We start from the raw sequence: 23,237 nt of genomic DNA, 5'->3' as shown, positions 1-23,237 counted from the left end.
TAAGGCGTGCAGGCACTGCCAAGCAGCAGGTCCTCTCCGCTGCTGGAGCACCGGGCGCAGGCAGCAATCCTCCGCTCCGCAGGGCTCACAGTCGCTCGCTGCTCTCTACTTAATAACGTTTGGCTGCTTACAAGACATCTGACCAGCGAGCTAACGGCTTCCTTCTAGCGCGGCAGAGCTTCACCTGGTGCGGGCGGCAGCTGCCACCATGGCAGCGGCGACGGGCTCTGCTGCAGCAAAACCTGCCAAGTCCGGCAAAAAGTATCGGACGGTGAAGCGACACGCCGGCATCTACACCTACCAGGAGCCGCCCCACAGGTAAGAGACCCTCCTCTCTCCTGAAGTGCAAATCTGCCTTACCTAGCATGAAAGTGGGATCTTCTCTTTTTACTGTCATTTAGACAGTGTGTGGTAACATGGAAAGGAGCGTGAGAAAAATCACTCTTCTCTCTATATTCAGATGTATTTCAAACCTCTTTGGTTTTTTATTTTCACAAAAGTCATGTTTCATATTGCAATATAAACACTGTACATAAAACAGGGTAACTCCAATGAGTTCAGGGTATAGCAGGGTGAGAAATCTCTCTATGCTTTTCCTGTGTAACTATACATTTCCCTTGAATGTCCCCTGTGACCGAGGGGACAGGACTGCGGATCGATAGATCAGTGGTCTGATGAATTAAGTCCTTTGAATGTTCTTACAAGGCATGGTTTAGGTTATGATTTATTTCTAAGTGATTAAAAGGTGTTGCTTGTTCAGCAAAATCGCAGGGGACTTTTCCCACAAGTACATAGCAATGCAACTAGAAAACTTCCTAGCTGGCGGTTGTTGCAGTCGTTCAGATCTCGTCATTTCATTTGGGGGGAAACAGTCACCACAGGTTTTGAGACCTAGGCCTCTGCAAGAATGAATATTGCTGCTGTTTCACATACAATATGCTGTTTCAAACAGAGAACTGAGAGAGCTGTAGCTTAGCAAATGTGGTGACAGCATCAGAAAAGATGATTTAATAATCATCCACGGAAATCTGCATCAAAGCACATGAATCTTTTCACAGGGACGAGTAATTCCTGGTGTGCAGGGTCCCACGCTCCCAGCCCCCTCTGCAGGGAACGGGAACGAAGAGCAACCACATTCTAAGCATCTGTTCCCCCCATTCTAACAAGAAAATATTTTATCATTATTACAAGCAAAATAAAAGGCTAACACCATGTGGTGAATAAATGAATGTTAAGTGCTCTTGCTGGAAATGTTTAGACAGCACTTTGTTCCAGAAAAACATACAGTGTCTTGCTAGCATGATGTACAAGCTGTATGGTTGGAAATGCTCGGAGAGGAAAGACTGGGATTTGTGGTGGGGAGCGGGGATAATTTATAACCGAGCAGCCAGCAGTGGGGAGGAAAAGAGGCACAACCTGGAGATGGGGAAAGTATCCAAATTATTCATCAACTTTAAAACAATAAGGTCATGCAAGGTCCCTAGCTCACTGCTGTTATATTGCTCTAATAGGTTGGATCCTGTGCAAACCAACAGTTTGCCGGGGATCTGAATGGGAATAATTTGTCTTGTTCTTCCTCTCGTGGGGTGTGTGCTGGGCTGCCAGCAACTCGGACGATGATATCGGTGAAGAAAAGGCTGAGAGCCACGACCCAGAGCAGATCTTTCAGAACATCCAGTACCAGAAGGAGATTATGTCCAACATCCGCTGCCGGCCGTGGCCGATGAGGCAGAAGCTGAGGGCACTCAGGTAAAGGTGTTTGCACGAAAGCTTTCAGGCTCACTGACTGCAACAGTGCTTCCAGCCTCAGAAGTTTTTCAGTGTAAGCTGGAAGGGACTGTGCACAGAAATGATTAAGAGCTGCTAGGAAAGCATGCCGTGAGGATGCTCTCACGAGATCTGAGAGCTGGCTGAAGGCAGCAGCCTCGGGGTGGAAAGTCTGGAGGTGAAGTTGTCTCCGGTGCATGCCTGTGACAGTCACTGTTCAGAAGAGAGAGCAAGAAATCACGCTTTGGCTATTAACTATTAAAACAGTGTGTCAGCTATTAAGTGGTCTAAGGAAAGGCTGTTGGTAATGCTTCGTAATAAATTTTTAAGCTAAATTGTGTCACTGTCCCAAAAAGGAAAAGCAGTCTGCTGTTTTCAAAGTAATGGCATGTCACGACTGCATGATGTGAGAACAGAAGCTGGTCATAATCTTCAGGTAATATATTGTAAATAGCAGTAAATACTGGACACTTGTCAGTTTAAAAGGTACTTCAGTGTACTAATAACATGTTTCACAGCTTAAGATTGCAATTATTATATTAATAATTCCAAATTCACAATGAGGGGGTTGGTCCCTAACTCTTTGGGCCACCTGTCTAAATTGTGTCAGGTCTTTCGTGGCGTGATCAGTTTGGGGCTTGCTTTATTTTTCCTTTTCATCTGGCATCTTTCTCTTAAAACCCTATATGATGCTAGGATGGCATTTTAGTCATGAGTAATCCCTACCGGAGTAGAGCCCTTGTGTAATCTTGGAAGCAAAGAGAGATTTTTCTCTCTTGGGCAGAATCTGTGACTTGCTGCCTTCCTGCTCCTGTTGAGGAGATTTTGGTGGTCCTCATCCACCTTCTGCTGAGGTCAAAGACTGCGTGTGACCAGATGAACCTGCACCTCTTTGCATCTTACAAGAGCGCTACACCGTATTTGCAGAAGAGGTGTTAGTATCCACGTAAGATTAATGGGGATCTTTTTACTTTACTCATTTAGGTTGTGCCAGTTTTCTCAGACAAAATTCTCAGTGGTTTTAAAGTGTCAGTAAAGACCTCAATAGGAAAAGAAAAAAGCTTTGCCTGGTTAAGGATTTTATGGCGAGACAGTCCACGATAGTATTTCAGAGCATTTGGCAACTTTGCTAGTTGCTGCTTGTGCAGAATAAGGGGCTCCCAGTAAAGGGATCAATGTAAAATAAACTTCCACCTTCTTGTGCAGGCAGGCAAAGGAGATCGTGCTGAAGTATGAAGGGAGGCTCACGAGAACAAGAGGTTACCAAGCCGCTGGTGCAGAGGTACGGCCGCTTTTTCTTAAATTACAGCTCTTTTCTATACCAATAGTCATCTGCAGTTTTCATTCACAGAAGCGTATGTTTGCTATGCGGTCCTGATCTCCACCTCAGGAACTCTGTAGAGGGAGGAAGAAGCAGTTAGAAGCTTCTTTTTTTTTTTTTTCCCTATTGTGAATTTAGTAAGTACATTCTTGCAGACTAATTTGATGTGTTGAGGGATGGATGTCCTTCTATTAATGCAGCATAAGCTTCCTTCTCAAATAATCTACAAATATTGATGCCTGCTAGAGGGGGTGATGGGAATGGGATACCAACAACACGATGCCAGTATTCTCAGAAGAGCTATTTCACCAGACTCTGGGGCCACAGTTCAATAGCTTAGTATGAAAAATGCGTCTAGCTTTTAGTTTGGAAGACAATCCTACAGTAGCTTATGGTAAATACATTGTTAAAGAAGGTTTTTGCTTGCATAATACTCAAAGAATTTGAATCTAATCTTAGCAAATCTATTTACACCACTGAAAATAGACCCTGGCCCTAATTTCTGTAAATTAATAACATGTAGGAAACTGTCCCTAATATGCAACCAACAGAGAAGAGATCTTTAGTCATCTAAGCAGTCAAGAATATTTTTGTCATCATAATGAGTAGGCTTTTAATGAGTAACTTATCTTAATTCAAAAAGGCAAGGTTGTAACAGGAAAATAGAACACCATGCATTTTATTCACGTGAACAAGTGAAAGGCTGCACATGTATCTGTTGTTCTGTTGTGTTGGCCCACAGCAAAGGTTAAAAGTACTACTTTCCAAGGTAGGAAAGAGTCATTTTTCCTTGTTCTGCCTTTGGTTGTGTGACAAATGCAGTAACGAATGCTGTTAAAATAAATACTGGTTTTTGCCTTTGACTTGAGTGGAACTAGGATGTTACCTAGAAAGAGAAGTGCTAAGGGTCCACAATACATGTCAGTAAATCAGAGATTGGGCTCATTACTTATTCATATTCCCTTTCCTATAAAAAAATGGAGGCTTTCATCTTAGAGTTCACAATGAATAAAAGTTTATATCTAATCTCATTGCCTCTATTGTGTGTATTTGCTTGAAGATATTCAGCACAGGAATATAATTCAGCAGTTAATTAGCACCACTCATTATGTGTAGGGGAACTGTATTCTTTTTTCCTAGCACAAATTAGGGAATATAGCCTTTACATCTAAATTCAGCTAATGCAACAGAATGAGCTGCATTTTTTTTTTAATTGGAAGGGCTTCATTTTCACATATTTTCTCAGAAAATAGCATGGTGACCAAGGAAACAAAAATTGTAGCACAGCAAAACGAGCATCATTAAAACTAAGAACTCAATGGTTGAACATGTGTGCCAAGAATAAAATGCAACTTTAAGTGTATACATTTTTAAATAAGTTTTTAAAATTGGCAAAATACACGCTGTTTGTAATTGGACAATCCATTCATGCTATTATTTATGAAAATGGAAGTTAAAATATCTTTTACTGTTTTGACACTGAAAGCATTTTTCCTTTTCACCTCAATTATTTTATATTTGCATTGTATTTTTTTACATTTGCAATTATTGTGAGATGCCCATACTCTGGATTCTAAGAGTATAATTTATCTGTTCAGGTATGCAGTAGGCAGGAAAAGAGGTGATAGCTATCTAATTATAATTTTAACAAATACTACTCCCACATGGACACCTCTGTATACTTTATAAATCTGCCATACAACTGGCACAAGCTGCTTGATTCCCTTCTCAGCCTTGTGAACCCTGTTTTCAAATGAAAGTAGCAATCCCAGCAATTCCCATGCAATTCACAGCATCTACAATGTCTTTGTTTAATAAAAATACTTCCCGTTCATGCAATAAAATACCCATACCACCATAAAAATTAATTAACTTTGGCCAAAGAGATTGATGATATATTCAGTAATTAAGATATTATTTACTCCTCTTTGGTTTTAGGAGATTACATTATAGGATATATATTGACACTGCTGCTGCCTAAAATATAGGGGTTTTTTTTTAATATCTAGCTGTACTAAAAATACTTTATAATGCATGATATACAAATATTATTTTTCTGTTGATACTGCAGAGTTATAGCTCTAGTTCAACAAATCAAAAACTGCACTCAATTTTGCACATGCAGGTTTTGTTTCTCCTCCCCCACGCGTATGCACACCCCACTGCGTGCAGGAAGATGCTTTCCTCTGACCACGCAAAAAATGGAGGTTGAATAAAGACTCTACAAAATATAACCACAGGTTTTCTGCAGGTGTCAGCTGTAATACACAGACCTGACAATATAGTAGTTGAATTTGCTGCTGTTGAATACAAAAGCTTATTTTTCCTCTAAGAAAATTTCCTCTACGGCATTATGCTTCTCTTCAAATTTGAAGTTAGTTGTCTGTTCATTTGTTTGTCCTAGAAATCAAGTTAATTATGTGTAGTGCAGCGGGATTCCCTCATAAATTACAGAGAGGCTAGGCGTCCCAGCAATACCCAACTTGGATGGCTTCTGCTGCCCGCAGCCGCTGCCCAGCCCTCCTCTGCAGTTCCTCCCCTCCGCAGCCCCCAACCATGGAGAAGGCGACAGGGAATGGCGCCCGTTGGCTTCCTTCTGTTGGTTCCTCACGGTCTTTATGTGTAAAAGATGTAGATTGGTGTCTCCTGACTGTACCCCCAGAGGTGTATAAAGGGTGCTCTGTCTCATCTTTGTTGGCATTTGGCCGGTAAGCAGAGTCAAGGACTCCTGTGACCCCCACGTTTTGTATGTTTCTGTCGTGGTTTAACCCCACACAGCCGCTCACTCCCCCCGACTCCGGTGGGATGGGGGAGAGAATCGGGAGAGCACAAGTAGGAAAACCCCCAGGTTGAGATAAAACAGTTTAATAATTGAAAATTGAAATTTCTATAAGAGTGGTCAGGCCTTGGAACAGGCTGCCCAGGGAAGTGGTGGAGTCACCATCCCTGGAAGTATTTAAAAGACGTGTAGATGAGGCGCTTAAGGACATGGTTTAGTGGGCATGGTGGTGTTGGGTTAACGGTTGGACTTGATGATCTTAGAGGTCTTTTCCAACCTTAATGATTCTATGATTCTATGAAATAAAACAAAATAGAACAGTAATAGTAACAGTGAGGACAACAACAATAACAGAATATACAAAGCAGGCGATACACAATGCAACTGCTCACCGACCCCCGACCGCGTGTCACGAACGGGGGGCCAGCCCCCCCACACACCTGGTTTTTATACTGAGCATGATGTCCCATGGTATAGAATACCCCATTGGCCAGCTGGGTCCACCACCCCGGCTGTGCTCCCCCCGCCCCGTGCGAGCATCACCCAGCAACAGCCAAAGCATCAATGGGCCATCAACGCCACTCTCATACCAAACCCAAAACACAGCACACCCCCAAGCTACTGGGGAGAAAGTTAACTCTGTCCCAGCTGGAACCAAGACAGTTTCTAAAACCCACCATGGTTTGCTTTACCCACCTTACCCACAGACATGCTCTAAGATCTTAGTAATTAATGTTTGTAATATTTCTTGTGATACAAGATAAAAGGGACATGAGCAAAATACTCTGCATTTCTATTTTTTATTTTTTTACATGCAAAAGTGTCATATTTCTCGTTTCTCTGTTTTCTTCTCAGCTTTGGAGGAAGTTTATTCGACTTGCATATAATTTTGTGGTAATCTTTATTCCTTGGGAAATGAGAATAAAGAAAATCGAGAGTAAGTATAAAGATTTAATGGTATTGAACCGTAAAGCACTTGCTAAAATGCTTTAGCAAAAAGTCTTAGGGTTTATTTTTGAATTTACTGAATTAAATAAATAATATTTGGGAGAGAGTTAAATGCAAACTTTCAGCAGTGACGTTTTCATTTAAAACTTTGCTTTTTCTTCTTTTCCTGGTGCCTTAGACACTGCACAGTTCTCATTTATGGTCTTAATGGGAGGTAACTTTTAAAAAGTCAAACTTGTCCCATTGCGGTTCTGAAAATGCAGCAAGATTTGGTTATAGTTGATCACAGTCCATGGGGCAGCATCCTCGGGCCAACATCCCCAGATCTGCCCAGGGTTAAGTGGGGTTGTAACTTGTGTCACCAGCCCTTGAGTCTTTGAATTGAGTTAAAGCAGCCCTTAACGTTACATCAGCAGTCAGGTCATACCTCTGTGCTTCAGTGGTAAAGGAAAATGGATGTGTGATGTCACCCAGCATAGCAGCTTTTGCGTAAATGCTGCTGGTAGTTATGAGACTTCCCCAACAGGGTTTGTGTTGGAATTATATTTTCCTCAACGACATGTTAACATTTTGTCTACTTTGCTGCATGCCCTGCCTGAATAAGAAAGGTTTTTCTCTTATTATTGAAATAATACTTCATGAATAAATGATATGAGCTTTTATAGACTGTGTAGCTCAGATAACTATTTTCTGCGGTTTAAGGTCATTTTGGGTCTGGAGTTGCCTCTTACTTCATCTTCTTAAGATGGCTATTTGGAATCAATATTGTACTTACCATAATGACAGGAGCATTTGTAGTCTTACCAGAGGTAAGAACATGTTGTTAATATTTACGGAAGAATGCTTACTGTTGCGCTTTCCTTTCTGAATTAAACAAATGCCACACTTAAAGGCATACATCAATTTGAAACGTACAATTTAAAATGAATTATTTAAAATAAATTCCCCTATTAAGAGGTTCTTTTCTGCCAAAGGATAAGAGATTTTTGCTATTAGTGTTAGAGATGATATTTTGTCAACATGGTACTAATGCTTTTACAGAATATGTTTGTATCCAATTACTAAAATGGAGAACAAAATCCTAAAAGCTGTAGTTGGTGTTGAGTACACTCAAGTCCTGTTAGTGTCATTTACAGGCAGAAAAACATAACATCCCTCTCCAGACTCTGGATTATTGTCCGTTTGAAATCATTTTCTAGAAGTTCTGAACAGCCACAACTTTGTTTAGTTCTTGCATGCAAGTAAGGCTATTTGTTAACTTTGTTAAATTATTCATAAATATTATTTTGCCTCACTTAACCTATGCTTTAATAACGTTATCAGAAAACACGGGAATATCTGATTTTTCTTCTCATTGGCTAAACTAAAAGAAAAGTAAGTACTCCCAAAATAAACAAAAAAGTAAACTGAAATAAAAAAGGTATTCACTTTCATTTTTTAAGGAAAAGTAGATTTAATCTTGAAATACCATTTTGAGATCAAACACTTTCATATTTCATTTAAAAATGCTTAAATTAAAACAAACATAACTTTTAAAGCTATTTTGGTAATGGTTTCAGTTGATCTCTCTCTTAATTTCTCAGCCATTTTGAAGATGTCTACAGAGCAATAAATTTCCTCATAAGTAGACCACAAATAGCAAAAAACTCCATCTGGTCTAGTGGAAAACGAAGGCAGGGTTTCTCATGGAGTTTCTAGTTTAGGACGAGGAATGACCCAATAGTCACTATCCTGACAGTATCATCCGAGCGGGCACGTCTTGGCGGGTTCTGCTGTGCAGCCCCAGGTCAGACGGGCTCGCACAGCTTCCGAGACCTTCTCTCTCTTCCAGCTACTGGCCGGAGCTCCGTTCGGCAGCACAGTCAGCAAGACCATTCCCAAGGAGCACATTGCATCTGCTCAAGACCTGGACACCATCTGGTCACTAGGGGCAAGACTAAAAGCACTCTTTATTGTTTCGCTATCGCTGTTCTGTTGTGATCGTTAGGTACTGCTCTTACTTACGGGCTCTGGTCTTTGCAGGGCTACCTCCAGTACTCTGTTTTGTTTTATGGCTACTACGGTCGTGACAGGAAGATTGGGAAAGCTGGATATCGGCTGCCTCTTGCCTACTTCCTTGTTGGAATGGCAGTGTTTGCTTACAGCTTCATCATTCTCTTAAAAAAGTAAGACTTCCCATTTATTGCTGTTCATAAGCTTGTGTGTTCAGGCAATCGTTAATGGTGTATTTATCCCATTTCTTCTGTATTTATTCTGCATAGTTCTATTAATCTGTTCAAGTCTGCTAATATCGGGGAGGCAGACTGAGTTTAATTCTAGCTTGCTCTTTATCTTGCTATCATTTATCTTTGCTCTCTCTTCAGTTTCCCAGTCTATAAAAGGAGGGCAGCACAAAGGATGATCTGTGGGCTTTGTGTTTGTATAGCGTAAGGCCCGACACTCATGGAAGTCCGTTCTGTTTTCCTCTTTTCTGGTATAAATATTGCTATGACAGAAATTTATGTTTTAAGTGTAATGCTTTCAGCATTATTATTCCCATCTATTGAAATACAAACATAAAAATTCCGTCCTAGATGTAATATCATTTGCATTGTTTCAGCCAGTGGCATCCCGTTCGAATGTAAGCCTAATTTCTTTGCTGTTGAAGAGCCAGGACTAGGAGTTACTTAGCACGCAGAGCAAGACTGCTTGCGCTGACCATAAATCCAGGAATGTGCAATGCTTGGAGAGGGGCAAGGTCACTCTATCCTCTCCTGATTTGCTTTCCCTTCCCTTCTGGATACCTATTTATCCGGCACAGTGCAGTCCAGGGACATTTTTGGCGCTGCCTGTAATAACTCTTAGCTTTGAAGCCAAACCTTCCCTTTTCATTTATTTTTACTCTACCTGCTGGTTTGTGCCCAGGGCGCTGATATGTTTGACACTGATCTACGCATCTGCAGTTGCTGGATATGATTAGCTCTTCTCCTTCTGACTTAGCTCACTGACTCTTTGCTTAGCTGCTTACAGTTCCCCTTTTAACGGTGTCCTTTCGGATGCCCTTTCTTTCACAAGCTATTCATCTTTATTTCATTTCTTACACTTTGCAATGTTCTGCCATCTTGCCTATCTGAGATGAGTAGGTTGGGGTTTCTATTTTTTTCCCAAAGCCTGTAAAACAGCACTGGGTTTCTATTTGACAATAGCATATATTTTGAGGGTGAAAACAATACAGAAAACAAACAGATCTTGTGCATGATCACTAGTTTTGCCCAACTAGCTTGTTACCACAGTAATAGTGATCTTAGTGGCAGTATCTCCCAGCTGCATCCTACCTGGAGATCAAAAAACTGAAATATGTTAAGTCCACAGCTCTAGTGAGATTTATTTGCTTTATTTGTCAGATATAGAGAATGTAAATATCAAAATGCCCTTCCACAGTGAGTCACTTCTGCACTAGAATGAAAGTGAAGCTCATGCTCTGAACTTCACCCTGTTTTATTTTCTTCAGAAAGCTGCCAACAGTGACCGTAATTGCTGCAAACTTTTGGTAGTTCTAAAGGCGTAGACATCTGAAAACCACGAACCAAACCAGTGATTTCCTTCATATTAATCTTCACACATTAACAACAGTTGAATATTTGTTATTTTTTTGCAGAATGGCAAAGAACTCAAGAATGAGTTTAGCAAGTGCCTCTGATGAAAATTACACTTTCTGTTGGAGACTGTTCTGTGCTTGGGACTATTTAATAGGAAACCCCGAGGCTGCAGAGAGCAAAGCTGCTGCCATAGTTAATAGCATTAGGGTGAGCAACTGACCTTCAAATTATTTGATTTGTTTGTTGATCTGTAAGCTATATAAGTCTTTCCTCTCACTCCCTTGTATTTCCTATTGTTTTTTGGTATTCATTTAGAGATCTGTTTGCATAGGGGAGGGCCGGCGTTGCATCTCTGTGTGGTATTGCAGTCACACCATACTTGCTGACACTGCCATTCCGCCCCAGCAAGGCCATTGTGCTCTTCTTCCTCGGAGTTTTATTTAATGTGTGACAAGAAGTTAGATAACTAGAAACAAATTTGCTTGTGATGCAATTTCATTGAGTAATAGAATCAAATTCATGTTAACAATGTGAAAACACTCATTTACTTCATCTCTCCATAACAAATGGCCTAGGGACATCTTACAGCTCTCTCAATATTACAAAATTGCTTTAAATACAGATGTTTTCCATTTAGAACTTAAGAACAGATGTGGTTTTCATCAAAAGTAATTTATTTCCCAAATTTGGTATATTCTCATTAAGTCATTGAACAAAATTACTTCAAATTGTGTCGAGGATAAATTAATAAGCTATGATATTTAGTTATTTCAATGACTGAGGATAACTTTTGACAGTTCTGTATAACATTACTGACATATGGATTCTATAGGCACGTCCTGCAAAAAGATCTGGTAGTGTAACCCTCTGGTTGTACCCCAGTGAACAGGCATGACTGAAAGTGCACAAGTATTTTATTACTGTGTATTTGATTCTCAGAAATCTCCTTCACTATTTAAGCTCACTTATGACTCCCAAAAAGCTATGCAGGGCAGAGAGGTATTTATCTACTTGCACTTCCAGGATGTGAAGTTTTTTATTAGTATACTTGATATCTTCTGTGAAAGATATGTGCATTATTTTTGCGGAACACTATTAAAATGATAATGCTGTGTTTCTTTCAAGGAAGCTATATTGGAAGAGCAGGAAAAGAAGAAAAGCAAAAATTTGTACGTATATAAGATCAAAGATATTTTTCAAAGCATTGTTTCAATGCAGACAGCAGTGCTAATCTGCTTGTCTCGTACTTCTAAAAACCATGTTAGAAAAGAGCCCTGGTGTCATAAGACAACCTACTGTATTGGCTGTGTCTTTTTTTTTTTTCCTAGGGCAGTGACTATAAGCTTAAGAATTATTGCAAACATCCTTGTCCTTCTCTCGCTTGCTGGAAGTATTTACATCATATATTTTGTCGTGGATCGATCCCAAAGGTTAGAGCGCACCAAAAAGGAATTGACTCTTTGGGAAAAAAATGAGGTACACTGTCTTTATGCCACCTCTGTGTTAGACGCAGGATTATTGTCTCGGGGCTCTCTGTGGCAATAGTGTGCACTGAGGTGTAAATCGCAAGAAATTAGCCAGGAGAAATGAGGAACGAGAGGGCAGAGCGGTGGTTACCTGGGTCTGTCTTCGCACACTTGCTCCCTCTGCTCTGCAGCAAGGTGTTAGCAGAGCTAAGTGGGCAGGGGGATGCTGCAGGTCCTCATTTCACAGAGACTGCAGTTCTAGCTGGCCCCTATTTTGTGAAGACAAAGCATAAACTCTCCTGTCACTCACAAATCTCCTTTTGCACCCATGATTGAGCTGAATGAACACTGGGCCAACAGACTAGAAAGGAATCAGCTTTGACAATAGCTATTGATTTCAGCTGGGGGATACTGAATATTCTGTGAGTACTTCCATTGAGAGGAGTGAGTGGATACTGAGAGTAGGAAGTGAATAGGTATGGAGAAGCTACTCATCCATCTCACAGGAAGATGCTGGCTTCATATTTCCCACATGCTAAGTTTTTATTTTAATTAATAAAGTAGTAACTTTAAAGCTACAATGCCTGGAGTAAAGATTCCTGAACGGTACTCCAGATTTATAATTTTGGATCATAACTACTGTTAGTACTAATGTCAAGAATAACTTTTTAAAGCATCTCTCCAAGAAAAGCAATCACCAAAGCACATGCATCAGCAGTATTTCAATCAGCACTCAAGGTACCACAGAACATCTACACGAAAAGCTACAAAAGTGCTGTGTCTCTCTGTTCTGTAGGTAAGCGTAGTTGTGTCACTGATTACAATGATTGCACCCTCTGCTTTTGAACTTGTGGCAGCTCTGGAGATGTATCATCCAAGGACCACTCTTCGCTTCCAGCTTGCCAGGTATGGGCATTATGCAGCATAGAAAATATGTGGGGAGAAAGGGAGGAAGAGATGTGTTCTGGTCACGTGTTTTAGTTCAGCCAACCTAGAGAATGTATGAGAAGTCAAAGGGATAACAATGCCGATAACCCGTATCATCTTCTTCTTGTTTTCAGGGTTCTTGTTCTATACCTGGGAAACCTCTACAGTTTAATCATTGCTCTCCTGGATAAAGTGGACAGTATGAGTGTCACTGTAAGTTTTAACTTGATGTTTTCTGACGTGTAAAGCTTGTAGACTTTATAGACAGAATTCCATTTATTGTGATATATATGACATCAAATGAAAATTTGTTTGAAATGGATTAAAACATATTACAGTTTGATAGGATTGTAAAGTTAAGCTTAGTTTGTAATGTTCATTTACAACTACTTGTAGTTTTTTAGGATAACTGGATCCATTTGATTGCCGATGTAACATGATAAATAGATTTCTGGGCATTGCTTAAATGTTTCAAAAAAAAAAGCCATCACTTCAGGCCAAATATTTCCAGCTACCTAAAATCAGCTTTCAGTACTGTTCTTACAAGTTCCATCTGACTCTGTACATTCACAGCTACTTAACAGTCACCTAACTGCTGCTTGAAAAAACATGAAGAAATGCCTCTATGTGTGTACGTCATAGAAAGTATAGACATCTGCATGTATGTACAGTTGGAAAAGTAGCTTTCAGGACTTTTATTATTTCAGGACTCTGACATTAACAACAATGCAAGTAATTCTACCAACTTCTTAGCAACCAAAATTTTTTCTAAAGAAGACAATTTATCTACAACTCTTCCTGATGTACAAATTAAGAGAAACGGCACTGTCCCATTGGAAGAGAGTCGCACTCAAGGCTTGATGGTCTCTGGCTCACTGGTTAACAAAACAGTTTCCTTTAACTACAACACCCAGAACCCACAGGATCAGTGCTGGGAGACATATGTTGGTCAAGTACGTAATTGTTTTATTATGTCATCAACTTATTCCTAATCCACGTTTGACAAAAAATTAAAATCATGTTGTGCTGTGTTCAATTTTAGAGCTTTTCTTTGTATAAATTCCAGAATTTGGCCAAGAATTGTGTAGAAAGAGTAAAGACTACACAAAGTGATATGGTCACAGACAGAAGCTTTGTTTTTTGTTCAGTATCTACAATGTGTTTAGTGTTGTACAAATGTTCTTTTGCCAGGCTTCAGTCTCTGTCTTCAGCTCTGCACAGGCAGATCTCTACAGATGCGTGATAGAGATCCTATTTTAATAGGATACATCCTATTAAACTTATACAGAGAAACACGACTATAAAAACGTATAAGCAGTAACACGCACCCTGTGCAGATTCAGATTGCTGCCTGGAGAGACGGGGATGCAGACCCCAGCCAAGCATGAGATTGCGCTCTTTGTCGTTTGTCTCTGAAGTCTCTATTCATTCTGCCTCGGTAAATCACTAGAGAATCAAGTGTTCTTCACTTCTTCAGAGAGAAGGAGAACAACAACAAAACGTTTTAAAATACTGTCAGTTCATACGAATGGAGCCAGTTGGGTGGCAGCACCATGTAGGCATGTTCCCACAGTCAGGCTGCAGAAAATCTGCAGACTTAACATGACACTTTTTGCTTCCCTACGTGTGAAGCGTACATCATTTGTGGACTTTGAGTGACTAGCAGTGGCACTAACACATACAGAGAGAAATTTTAACCAGACAAAATTCAAAAGTTGTCATTTGATCCCGATGTACTTTGGTCTCTGTCAGTGTAGCGCTTATGTCTAGGCCACTAGATTAAGAATGATGCTAGCGTGCTTCTGACTTGCTGAGCTCCTTGTTCCAGAGCAAGCAATATTAAAGGTCTTGTTTGATCGTCTGGAGCAAAAGACCCCTCCTGGGTTTATTAGTGTGACTTCTATTCTTGTGTGCCCCTCTCCATATTGCACAGTCATCAGGAAATTTTTAGAATTGGTGTTCATGGGTTTTTTGATTGTTTTTTTCCCCAGAATGGACTAGGGATGTTTGGAATTGAATCTTTTCTATTTAATTGTAGGTTTTTAAAGCTCAAATAAATATAGGATAATCCCATACATTTGCAAGCACTAAACAGGTCTTTTATGGCTTGATGATCCTACTGCCATTGGGTTTTGGTTTTGTATGAATAATAAGCATTTCTCATTGCGAAGCACTTAGCAAGTATGTATTACAACACTGGGCATTGGGTACAATAGAAAAACCAACCTGTTTCAGTTTATCTAGATAAATTTTCAGAACAGTCATTAAACAGAAAGTTTGAAGCCATCATGACCAGAGTTTTATTGCTGCAAGCAATAGAAAGCACATTGGAAGGTTGATTATATTTGTTCTCTTTGCTAGAACAATGACAAGTAAGGGAAAAGCCAAACAGAAAAAGCTTAAAAGGAAATAATTTATATATTCAAATCATATTTTATCAGGATACTAAGCTTGAGCCAAAATACAAGTACAAACGTGAAAGAGCCGTATGCAGTCCATTTGCTTCCAGGATGACTGAGTATGTGTGAACAATATGTATTTCAGGAGATGCTAAAGCTTTCAATTATCGACATGATTTTCACAGTCGCAAGCATCCTGCTAATTGATTTTTTCCGTGGACTGTGTGTCCGATATTTAAGTGATTGCTGGTGCTGGGATCTAGAAAGCAAGTTTGTAAGTACAGTCTTTATTTTATCAAACTAAGATGCTAAGGGTAGGTTCCTTCCCTTAGTACTGAACGTCCTTAGAGCCTTTCAACGGATAAATAATTTCTTGGTAATGCACATCTACAAAGGCACACCTCACACTGAGTTTAAATTGGAGGGCACAGGGTAAATGCTGAGATTGGATGTTTTTCTCAAGCCTACTCCCATGGCCATGGTGCAAAAATCTTTGTCCTTCCCAAAATGAGATCATGGAGCAGTCCCAGAATAAAAGATGAGACAGGAGGGCATGGAGTTGCTCCCCACATCCTCTTTTCTGTAGCTGTAATGTTGATCCATAACGTAGATAGCAGTCCAAGAAACAATAACCAAAAGCATATAGCCCTTTAAGAAAATTACAGTAAGTAATATTTGGTTAGCAAGAAGCTGTTGGCATGAAAGGCTGAGGACTGTTCTTTGTCCTTAACTAAAGAAGTGAAGTAAACTAGAGAGGAATTAGTTTATTCAACCCCTGCTGCAGAGTAGGTTTTACTGTGTTCCCACTGCCTGCCAAAAGTTGGTATTTGATCTGGACATTTCAGGCTATGTGCTGTCTGCAAACTGATTCAGTCAAATCCTTCTAATAAATGATCTGAAAAAAAAGATTAAGACAAGGTATTCATCCTACACTGTGTTTCTTGTAGCCGGAATATGGAGAATTCAAAATTGCAGAGAATGTATTGCATTTGGTCTACAACCAAGGAATGATCTGGTATGTAGTCCATAAGCGATTTTTCTTGTCCTTTGTTGGCTGATTACTAAGTCAATCTGATGATTTCCAATGAAACCTATTCAAGTAGGATATTCAAGTCTTTTATACTTTATTATAATAAGAGATTGTCTGTCGATAGCGAGCTGTTGTTTACCTAGTTTTTTCATATGTTCTTTTGCTATTAAAATTGCTTCTGGAAGCACTGAGCACTGACATGATATTATTTCTCCAGGATGGGAGCTTTCTTTTCACCTTGCTTACCAGCATTCAATGTTCTCAAGTTAATTGGACTCATGTACCTGAGGAGCTGGGCTGTGTTAACGTGTAATGTACCACATCAGCAGGTTTTCAGAGCATCTCGGTTAGTAAAAACAAGAACAAAAGATAAAGAATAAATCAAATGCAGACAATGGAAATGTCTTCTGTGCATAGGAACAAAATGACAGGAGATTTTACCTCTGAAAGTTGACAATCCAATTTGACAGTAATACTGATAGCAAAGGTCTGTAAAAAAACCATAGTTACTGAGAAACTGGAGGGTTTGTAAAGCGGGGTAGTTAAAGATATGCAAGAACTGAAAAATATGTCAGGGGAATATTCCTAGACCAATATAGGTGGCCTAAAATAAATGCTTTGCTTCCATACAAATCTGATTGAGCACAATAACCTACATGTGTAACTGTTGCAAGTCCTATTTCTTGATGTTTCTTTCTTTGAAAGCTATGAAGTATCTGCTTTTGTCTGTTGCGTTGCACAAGAGATTTCCCCATTTTTCTTCTATCATGATAAATACCTTAATTGTTTACTCAAAATTGAAGTAATTTAGGACATCTTTAATTTTTAAGAATCAGTTATTTCTAACATGTTTTGAAGATGACTCAATTGCTGCCACTGTTCTTTTTCTCCCCCAACACAAGCGGGCAGTAAGGTCAGTTTTTATAGAAGGGTGCTATCAACAGTTCTCTGGCTGCAGCAGTGGTATCTGGAAAGCAGTGCAAATAGGATTTTGAGCATTAAGAGTCTGTTTAAATTGTCTCTGTTCAGACTTTCTAATGATAGCAGAATGATTTTGATCTTTCAGAAATGTAGATCTTGAACTTGTTAGGTAGATGCAGACTTTCACCTTTTATGTTGCCTCTTGTTTTTCTCTCTGATTAGTATAATCTGAAACATGTTACACCTTCTTACAGATCCAATAATTTCTACTTGGCCATGTTGCTGTTCATGTTGTTCTTATGCATGTTACCAACAATTTTTGCTATTGCTCGATATAAGCCATCTTTAAGCTGTGGTCCCTTCAGGTAAGTTATAATGGACTAATGAAAATTGCAAAGATTTTATTTCACCCTCTCACAATAAATTAATCAGGTTCAATAATACCTAAATTACTGATTAAAAAAAAAAAAAAAGTTGATAGACAGGACAATGTTTTTCTGCTGCCAATGTTTTCCAATTTAAGATTGAATTAGATGAATATGTCAATGTTCTGAGTGAGGCTCGACATTTTGTTTTATTTACATGGATCAGTTATTTTATGTTTACATAATGTGATGTGCGACCGAGCAATCTAGCACACATCCACTGTCTTGTGTCTCAATTCAAGCACCCTCCAAGCTTGGCCAATGCTTTTGTGCTTTGGAAAAATTGTTAAAAAGCAAATAATGAACAAGTTGCTTTTATCTTTTTTTTTTTTTTTCCTTTCACTATACTGCTCCAAAGTAGTTTTGGATGAAACTCGAAACTCCTTGTTTATTCAGTGCAACACTGCTTAAAAAATTGAAGTACCTAGGATTTCTTACAACTTAATTTTACCTTCTTTTTTTTTCCTCCTCTTGCAGTGGACAAGAAAAAATATATGATATTGTTTCTGAAACGATTCAAAATGATTTTCCCACATGGTTCAACACAGTGATTACTTACATCAGCAGTCCTGTGGTTGTCCTCCCCGCACTACTACTTTTATTGTAAGTACTTTGGTTTTCACAGGCAGGTTATATTGATTGTATTAATACTGGCCTTATCTCTGGAGAGTCAAATGTTGATACTGAGGAACAAACACTGCATTATTGTAATTTTATTAAGCATACCTGAAAAAAACCCACCTTATTGAATATATGGTATATGGATCAGACAGGAATGAGAATATGTTTAAAGGACTGTCATCACATTTTCAAAAGGAATTTCTTGTTCTGGGATACTGTGTTAGAGCAAGTTTGCTATATTGTGTCAAGGCTTGCAGTGCTGCTGGTTGCAGGAAGTTTTAAGACCCTTCTTCCCTCTCAAGAGCTCCTCAGAAATTAATTTTCCATTTCCTTATGGTCATTAGTTCAGTTTATGACTGTGAACAGGGCTCAGTCTATCATTTAAAGAAGCTACTCAGTCATCCTGATTTCTGACAAGATAAATCAATTACCAAGGTCTGCTCTTAAGCGTTAATGTAATAAAACTTGCTGCAGACTTTCCAGTGGAAGTCCTTTCTTACCCTAGTTTCTAACTAATTGTTCACAGCTGGGAATTAATATTTACTTTGAGCTGTTTGAAATCTGATTTGCTTCTATGAAGTATCACTTGTCTTGCATGTACCTTTGTATCATTTTTTTCCCTGTAAACTACAGACGAATGCAGAGTTTGTCCCACCAGTGGGCTTTTCAGACAAAACAGAAAGACTGAAGCAATACTTCCTATTTGTAACTTTTTTCTCTAAGGTCCCAGCCATGTAAATGTGAACATATTTACAAATTTAAGTAGATCCATTGACTGCTTCAAACTGATGGCTAAACATATATGTAAATGTTTGTGGTATGAAGTCTAGCTATAAGAGTTTACTTCATCTGAAAGCCACTGTAATCCATTATGTCAGGCCAGATCTGATCTCGCCTGTGCCAGTGTAAACAAGGTGTTACTCCAATCAGTCAACAAAATTACATTGGTATGAGTGTGCAAACTCAGCTGTAATTCTGGTGCCTCTGTTCCATAACCTTGGACTGGGAAAAAAAGATGAGAAAATATTTATCAAAATTTTAATTTTGAACGTGTCCAGAATTTAAACAAAAAAAAAAGCTAGAAATGCACTCAGGGTTACATGCACAATGAAAAGACCTGCAAAAAATACAGGCACAATTAGAACTGTTGTTAAATCTGTTTTCAGTGTCATTTCTTTCTTTCATATATGTTTGCTTGAAAGAAGGCTATGATCCATTATCACTGTATAAAGGAAATGCCACAAAGCAGCAACCGAACCTGTACATCGTTTTGATGACCTATAAACCCTCAAAGAGAAAACTGTCAAGAATATTTGAAGTGACTCATAATCACCTCTTTTATTTCTAGCATGCTAATCTATTACCTACAAAGTATTGCAAGATCATTAAAATTCACCAACAATCAACTGAGAATGAAGATCCAAACAGTAAGTACAGCGCAAAGCATTTTTACATGCAATTTGGTGGGTCTTCAGTAAAGTACTAGCCTAATTAAGTCTTTAAAGTCACTTTCAGTGTTTCACAATGTAAAACCAATCCTGTATTTTTCACCCTTACACAGCAGTGGATTTATTCTCTAATCCATAATAATTCACTGCTGCTCATTCTTCTGAATATATTTTAGGAAAGAACTGAAGATAAGAAAAAGGTGGTTCAGATGGCAGTAGGTAAGTTGGTGAGCTTTAGAAATGCCACTATTAATAAAGCATTTGGATGCAAACCCATTTTGATTTCTCACACACATGAGGAAGTTCAACTACATTTAAAAAACTGTATTTCCTGTAGAGTCCTCCTTTTAAATGTTTTTTGAGCTTAGCTCGGCTTAATCTTGGCAAGACTGAAAGACAAGTTGTGTAGTTTATACCTAAATTCTGCTGGGATCTTTGGACTGGGTATTTTCCTGCTTTTACCACCAACAGGGCAGAACCTGGGAGGCATCTCTGATGATTCAAATCATGTCAGACCTTGCATAAAATTCAGAGGCTAGTAGGCACAAGAGGAGGAAGGGAATGGCCCGTATACTTTGACCTGAGATGGTTGAATATTTCATCAGCAATGAGAAGATTTCAGACATAATTTTCTACTGTGCCTGTGAGGGAATTTGAACCTGCACCTTCCACTTCTCAGATTTTAGCAATGAGAAACCACAGAAAGGATGCCATCCTTCTAACACTTCCCAGTGAAAGAAACAAGTAAAAATTTGCCAAGCCAAAGAGAAGACATGATTCAGTAGCCTTATGGCTAGATCTTAATGCTACTGTGACCCCCTTATAGCTGTCCAGCGGACACATAAATGGTGAAATACCTGAGGTACAGCAATATAGTGATCAGGAGACACTACTATGGGCAATGAGGTACGTGTCTTATCTGGATTTCCTTTGTTAGAGAAACCAAATTCAGTTTTTGGCTGTGACCAGCACAGTAACTGGAGCCAGTTCACTGAATTCGGCCATCTTCATATTGGAAGTGGTGTTCATTGTGAACTAAAACAGGGCTCTTGAAAAGAGACATTGGCTTGTTGCCCATTTTGGAATCCTACAGTGCAACGTCCAGTGTTTTTTCTATGTTCCCCAATACTACATCTGCCATGTACCATAGTATGCCGATCCACCGATCCTTTATCACCATGTCGCCCAGTGTGACACCAGTTTCTCTTTTCTGAACACAGTGGGGTTCTGTTAGCATTGGATCCCCTGACCGAAGGGTGAATTTGAGCTGCTGTATTTACACAGCAGCTTCTAAATTTAGAGACCTGGACAGTTCCTGTAATAATTTCTGTTTTCTAGCCAGAATCCAAAATCTGGATGGGAATGACAAGAGACCAGAGCAAGAAAGTGATATTATCAGCCAGGAGTCTTCTGTTCGGTCCTCAACTCCCCGAAAGAATGGCAGTGTCTTGAACTTTGAATCTCCTGTGAGCAAAGGCACCAGAATACAAACCATTTCCCAGTCTGTGCCCCAAACTGTGCCCTCAACTGATGTTGCAAGACCTGTCAACACAACTCCCACAACTTCAACCTCTTTAACGCCAGCTCCCTCAGTATCGAGTGTACAGAAACCAAGAAATGATCATATCACAAACAGGCAAGACTGCTTTGGTTTTGAAATGGCATATTTCTTCCAGAAGCTCCGTGAGATACCCGTGTTTATTTACAAAATAGCTGTGTATTCAGACTGTCTGGAGCAGTAAAACAGCTGAGAAATTTTTACAAGCAGATTCATTCATGGGTACTATTCAGACATCACCTCCTTAATTGAGATAGGATTATAAAACTTCTGAAATTATGTAGTTGATGGATTTTACACACAGCTCAAGCAAAGGTAAAAACTAAGCTTCCTCTCAGGCTTATAACTAAAATAGTTTATGCAGAATACTGTTTCCATGAACAAGACAAACACAGTAAGAGTGAAGGAACTCTGTGCAGAATACCTGTGCAGGTCTAGTTGTAGGACAACCGGTTTTGGACATCAGCAGACTGATACTTTAAGCTACCTGTTGTTTTGTTTCCAAGTGATCAGATAAAGAGCATTTTTAAACAGTTCTCAGAATAATAAGAAAACAGAACAGGAAAGTAACTTGAGAGGTCAATTGTCTGCTGCCTTTTCCCAGGGAAGAACAAATATATCTCCTAATTTCTAGGCTATGTTTCTCAAACTGGTCCTAAAAATTTGGAACAATGGAGATGCTGTAATCTCCACCCTTACAATCTAGCGTTTGACTTCCAGAGCAATAATTTTTTTATGTTTTAATTACATTAATTTAATTACATTAATACATTAAGTGTGTATCTCAGTATTTCCTTCCTTTTTTTTCCTTCCTAAAGGTACCCAAGCGTTGTGCATGGGAGTGCAAGTGAGCTCTGTAAGACAAAGCCCTACACCCCAGGAACTTTCAAAAAGCACGCTGAAGATGTTCATTCTGAGCCTCTCTTCAGAAAAGGCATTCGGCAGGTAAATCCAGATGCTCTTGGGGCAGGGGCTCCTGTTTTTGTGGGACGTAGACCATATGCTACCAGGTATTTTCTTGTTAATGAAAACGAATCCCGCAAAAAATCGTTCCGTTCTACCTCCCGACTGCAAAGGCACTTCAGAAAGGATGAGTCGGGAGACATTATCGAGTTGTATCCACGCAATGTCAGAAGATACGTGGTTCGAACACCACACCAAATGTATTCCCCTCATCCCAGTGAAGATGAGGAGGATGAAGAGGAACTTGGGAGAGAATTCATGAACAGATCCCATCGCCCTCACTCATTGTCTGATCTTCGCCCAGCACCACGATTTTACATTGGGGAACACACTGATGGCCACATTCTTATGAGCAAGGATCTAGCCAGAATGCATTACAAATCCTGGGATGATGGTTTTGAGCTAGACCTGGACAGGCCTCCATATGCTTACAAGAAAGTGCACCTGAACTACCCTGAGCCACGTGTGAAACCAAAATCAAAGCAGAAGCTGGAGCAATCTCTAACAGAATCTGATTCCGTTTCCATTGAATCCAGCAGTGATCCGCAGAACAGCAGCAATGACCAGTATATCCAAGTCATTCACAGCAAGGAGAAGTATCCGAAACCTGGGACAAAACTCACCAAAAAGAAATCAAAAAACAGCGTTGATCTAAATATGTCTGAGCCTAATGAACTGGTATGCTCAAATGTCTGAGAAAGTGTCCCAACTTTTTTGTGTTTTGAACAGGTGTACGTGCATTTGTTGTACTTGCTGTGCGAGGTCTATTGGAATAACTACGACATAGGTTTTGCAACAACAGTGTATGCAGTCCTTCGAGGTGGGAAAAGTATGGTTAGCCTTGTGTTTTACTGTTAACTGTACCTCACTTCAATATTGCAACTGATAGGTTGCAAAAATTTGGAAGAGAAATTATTCCAATTTATTACTTACTGTTATGCTGTTAAAAAACCAAAAACAAAACAAAAACCCCACCCTATTAAAAGCTATGTACTTGGGGCACTTTAATTAAACCAATACAAAATTATGTCAGATGAGGCTCTCTCTGTCTCTTTGACACAGTCACCGCTAAAGATGCTTCCACCG

General features: G+C 39.4%; 1 protein-coding gene across 1 annotated transcript; it reads left to right on the top strand.

The window, feature by feature from the left end:
* Positions 1–208: 208 nt before the first annotated feature.
* On the top strand, positions 209–22,847 carry TMC3 (transmembrane channel-like 3). The gene is given in 25 exon segments (XM_009587848.1): positions 209–318; positions 1,606–1,749; positions 2,974–3,049; positions 6,723–6,804; positions 7,518–7,624; positions 8,647–8,745; positions 8,838–8,980; positions 10,453–10,600; positions 11,519–11,562; positions 11,722–11,869; positions 12,656–12,765; positions 12,921–12,999; positions 13,055–13,081; positions 13,503–13,739; positions 15,331–15,459; positions 16,133–16,200; positions 16,433–16,561; positions 17,391–17,501; positions 18,039–18,164; positions 19,531–19,609; positions 19,807–19,849; positions 20,102–20,130; positions 20,132–20,168; positions 20,969–21,266; positions 22,007–22,847. Coding segments are annotated over 25 exon segments (3,444 nt in total).
* The last annotated feature ends 390 nt before the right edge of the window (positions 22,848–23,237 follow it).

The sequence above is a fragment of the Fulmarus glacialis genome, unplaced genomic scaffold, assembly GCF_000690835.1.
Source record: "Fulmarus glacialis isolate BGI_N327 unplaced genomic scaffold, ASM69083v1 scaffold10041, whole genome shotgun sequence".
In the NCBI taxonomy this organism is placed as follows: domain Eukaryota; kingdom Metazoa; phylum Chordata; class Aves; order Procellariiformes; family Procellariidae; genus Fulmarus; species Fulmarus glacialis.
Note: the sequence above shows the minus strand (reverse complement) of the source record. Positions and strands in the feature narration are given on the sequence as shown.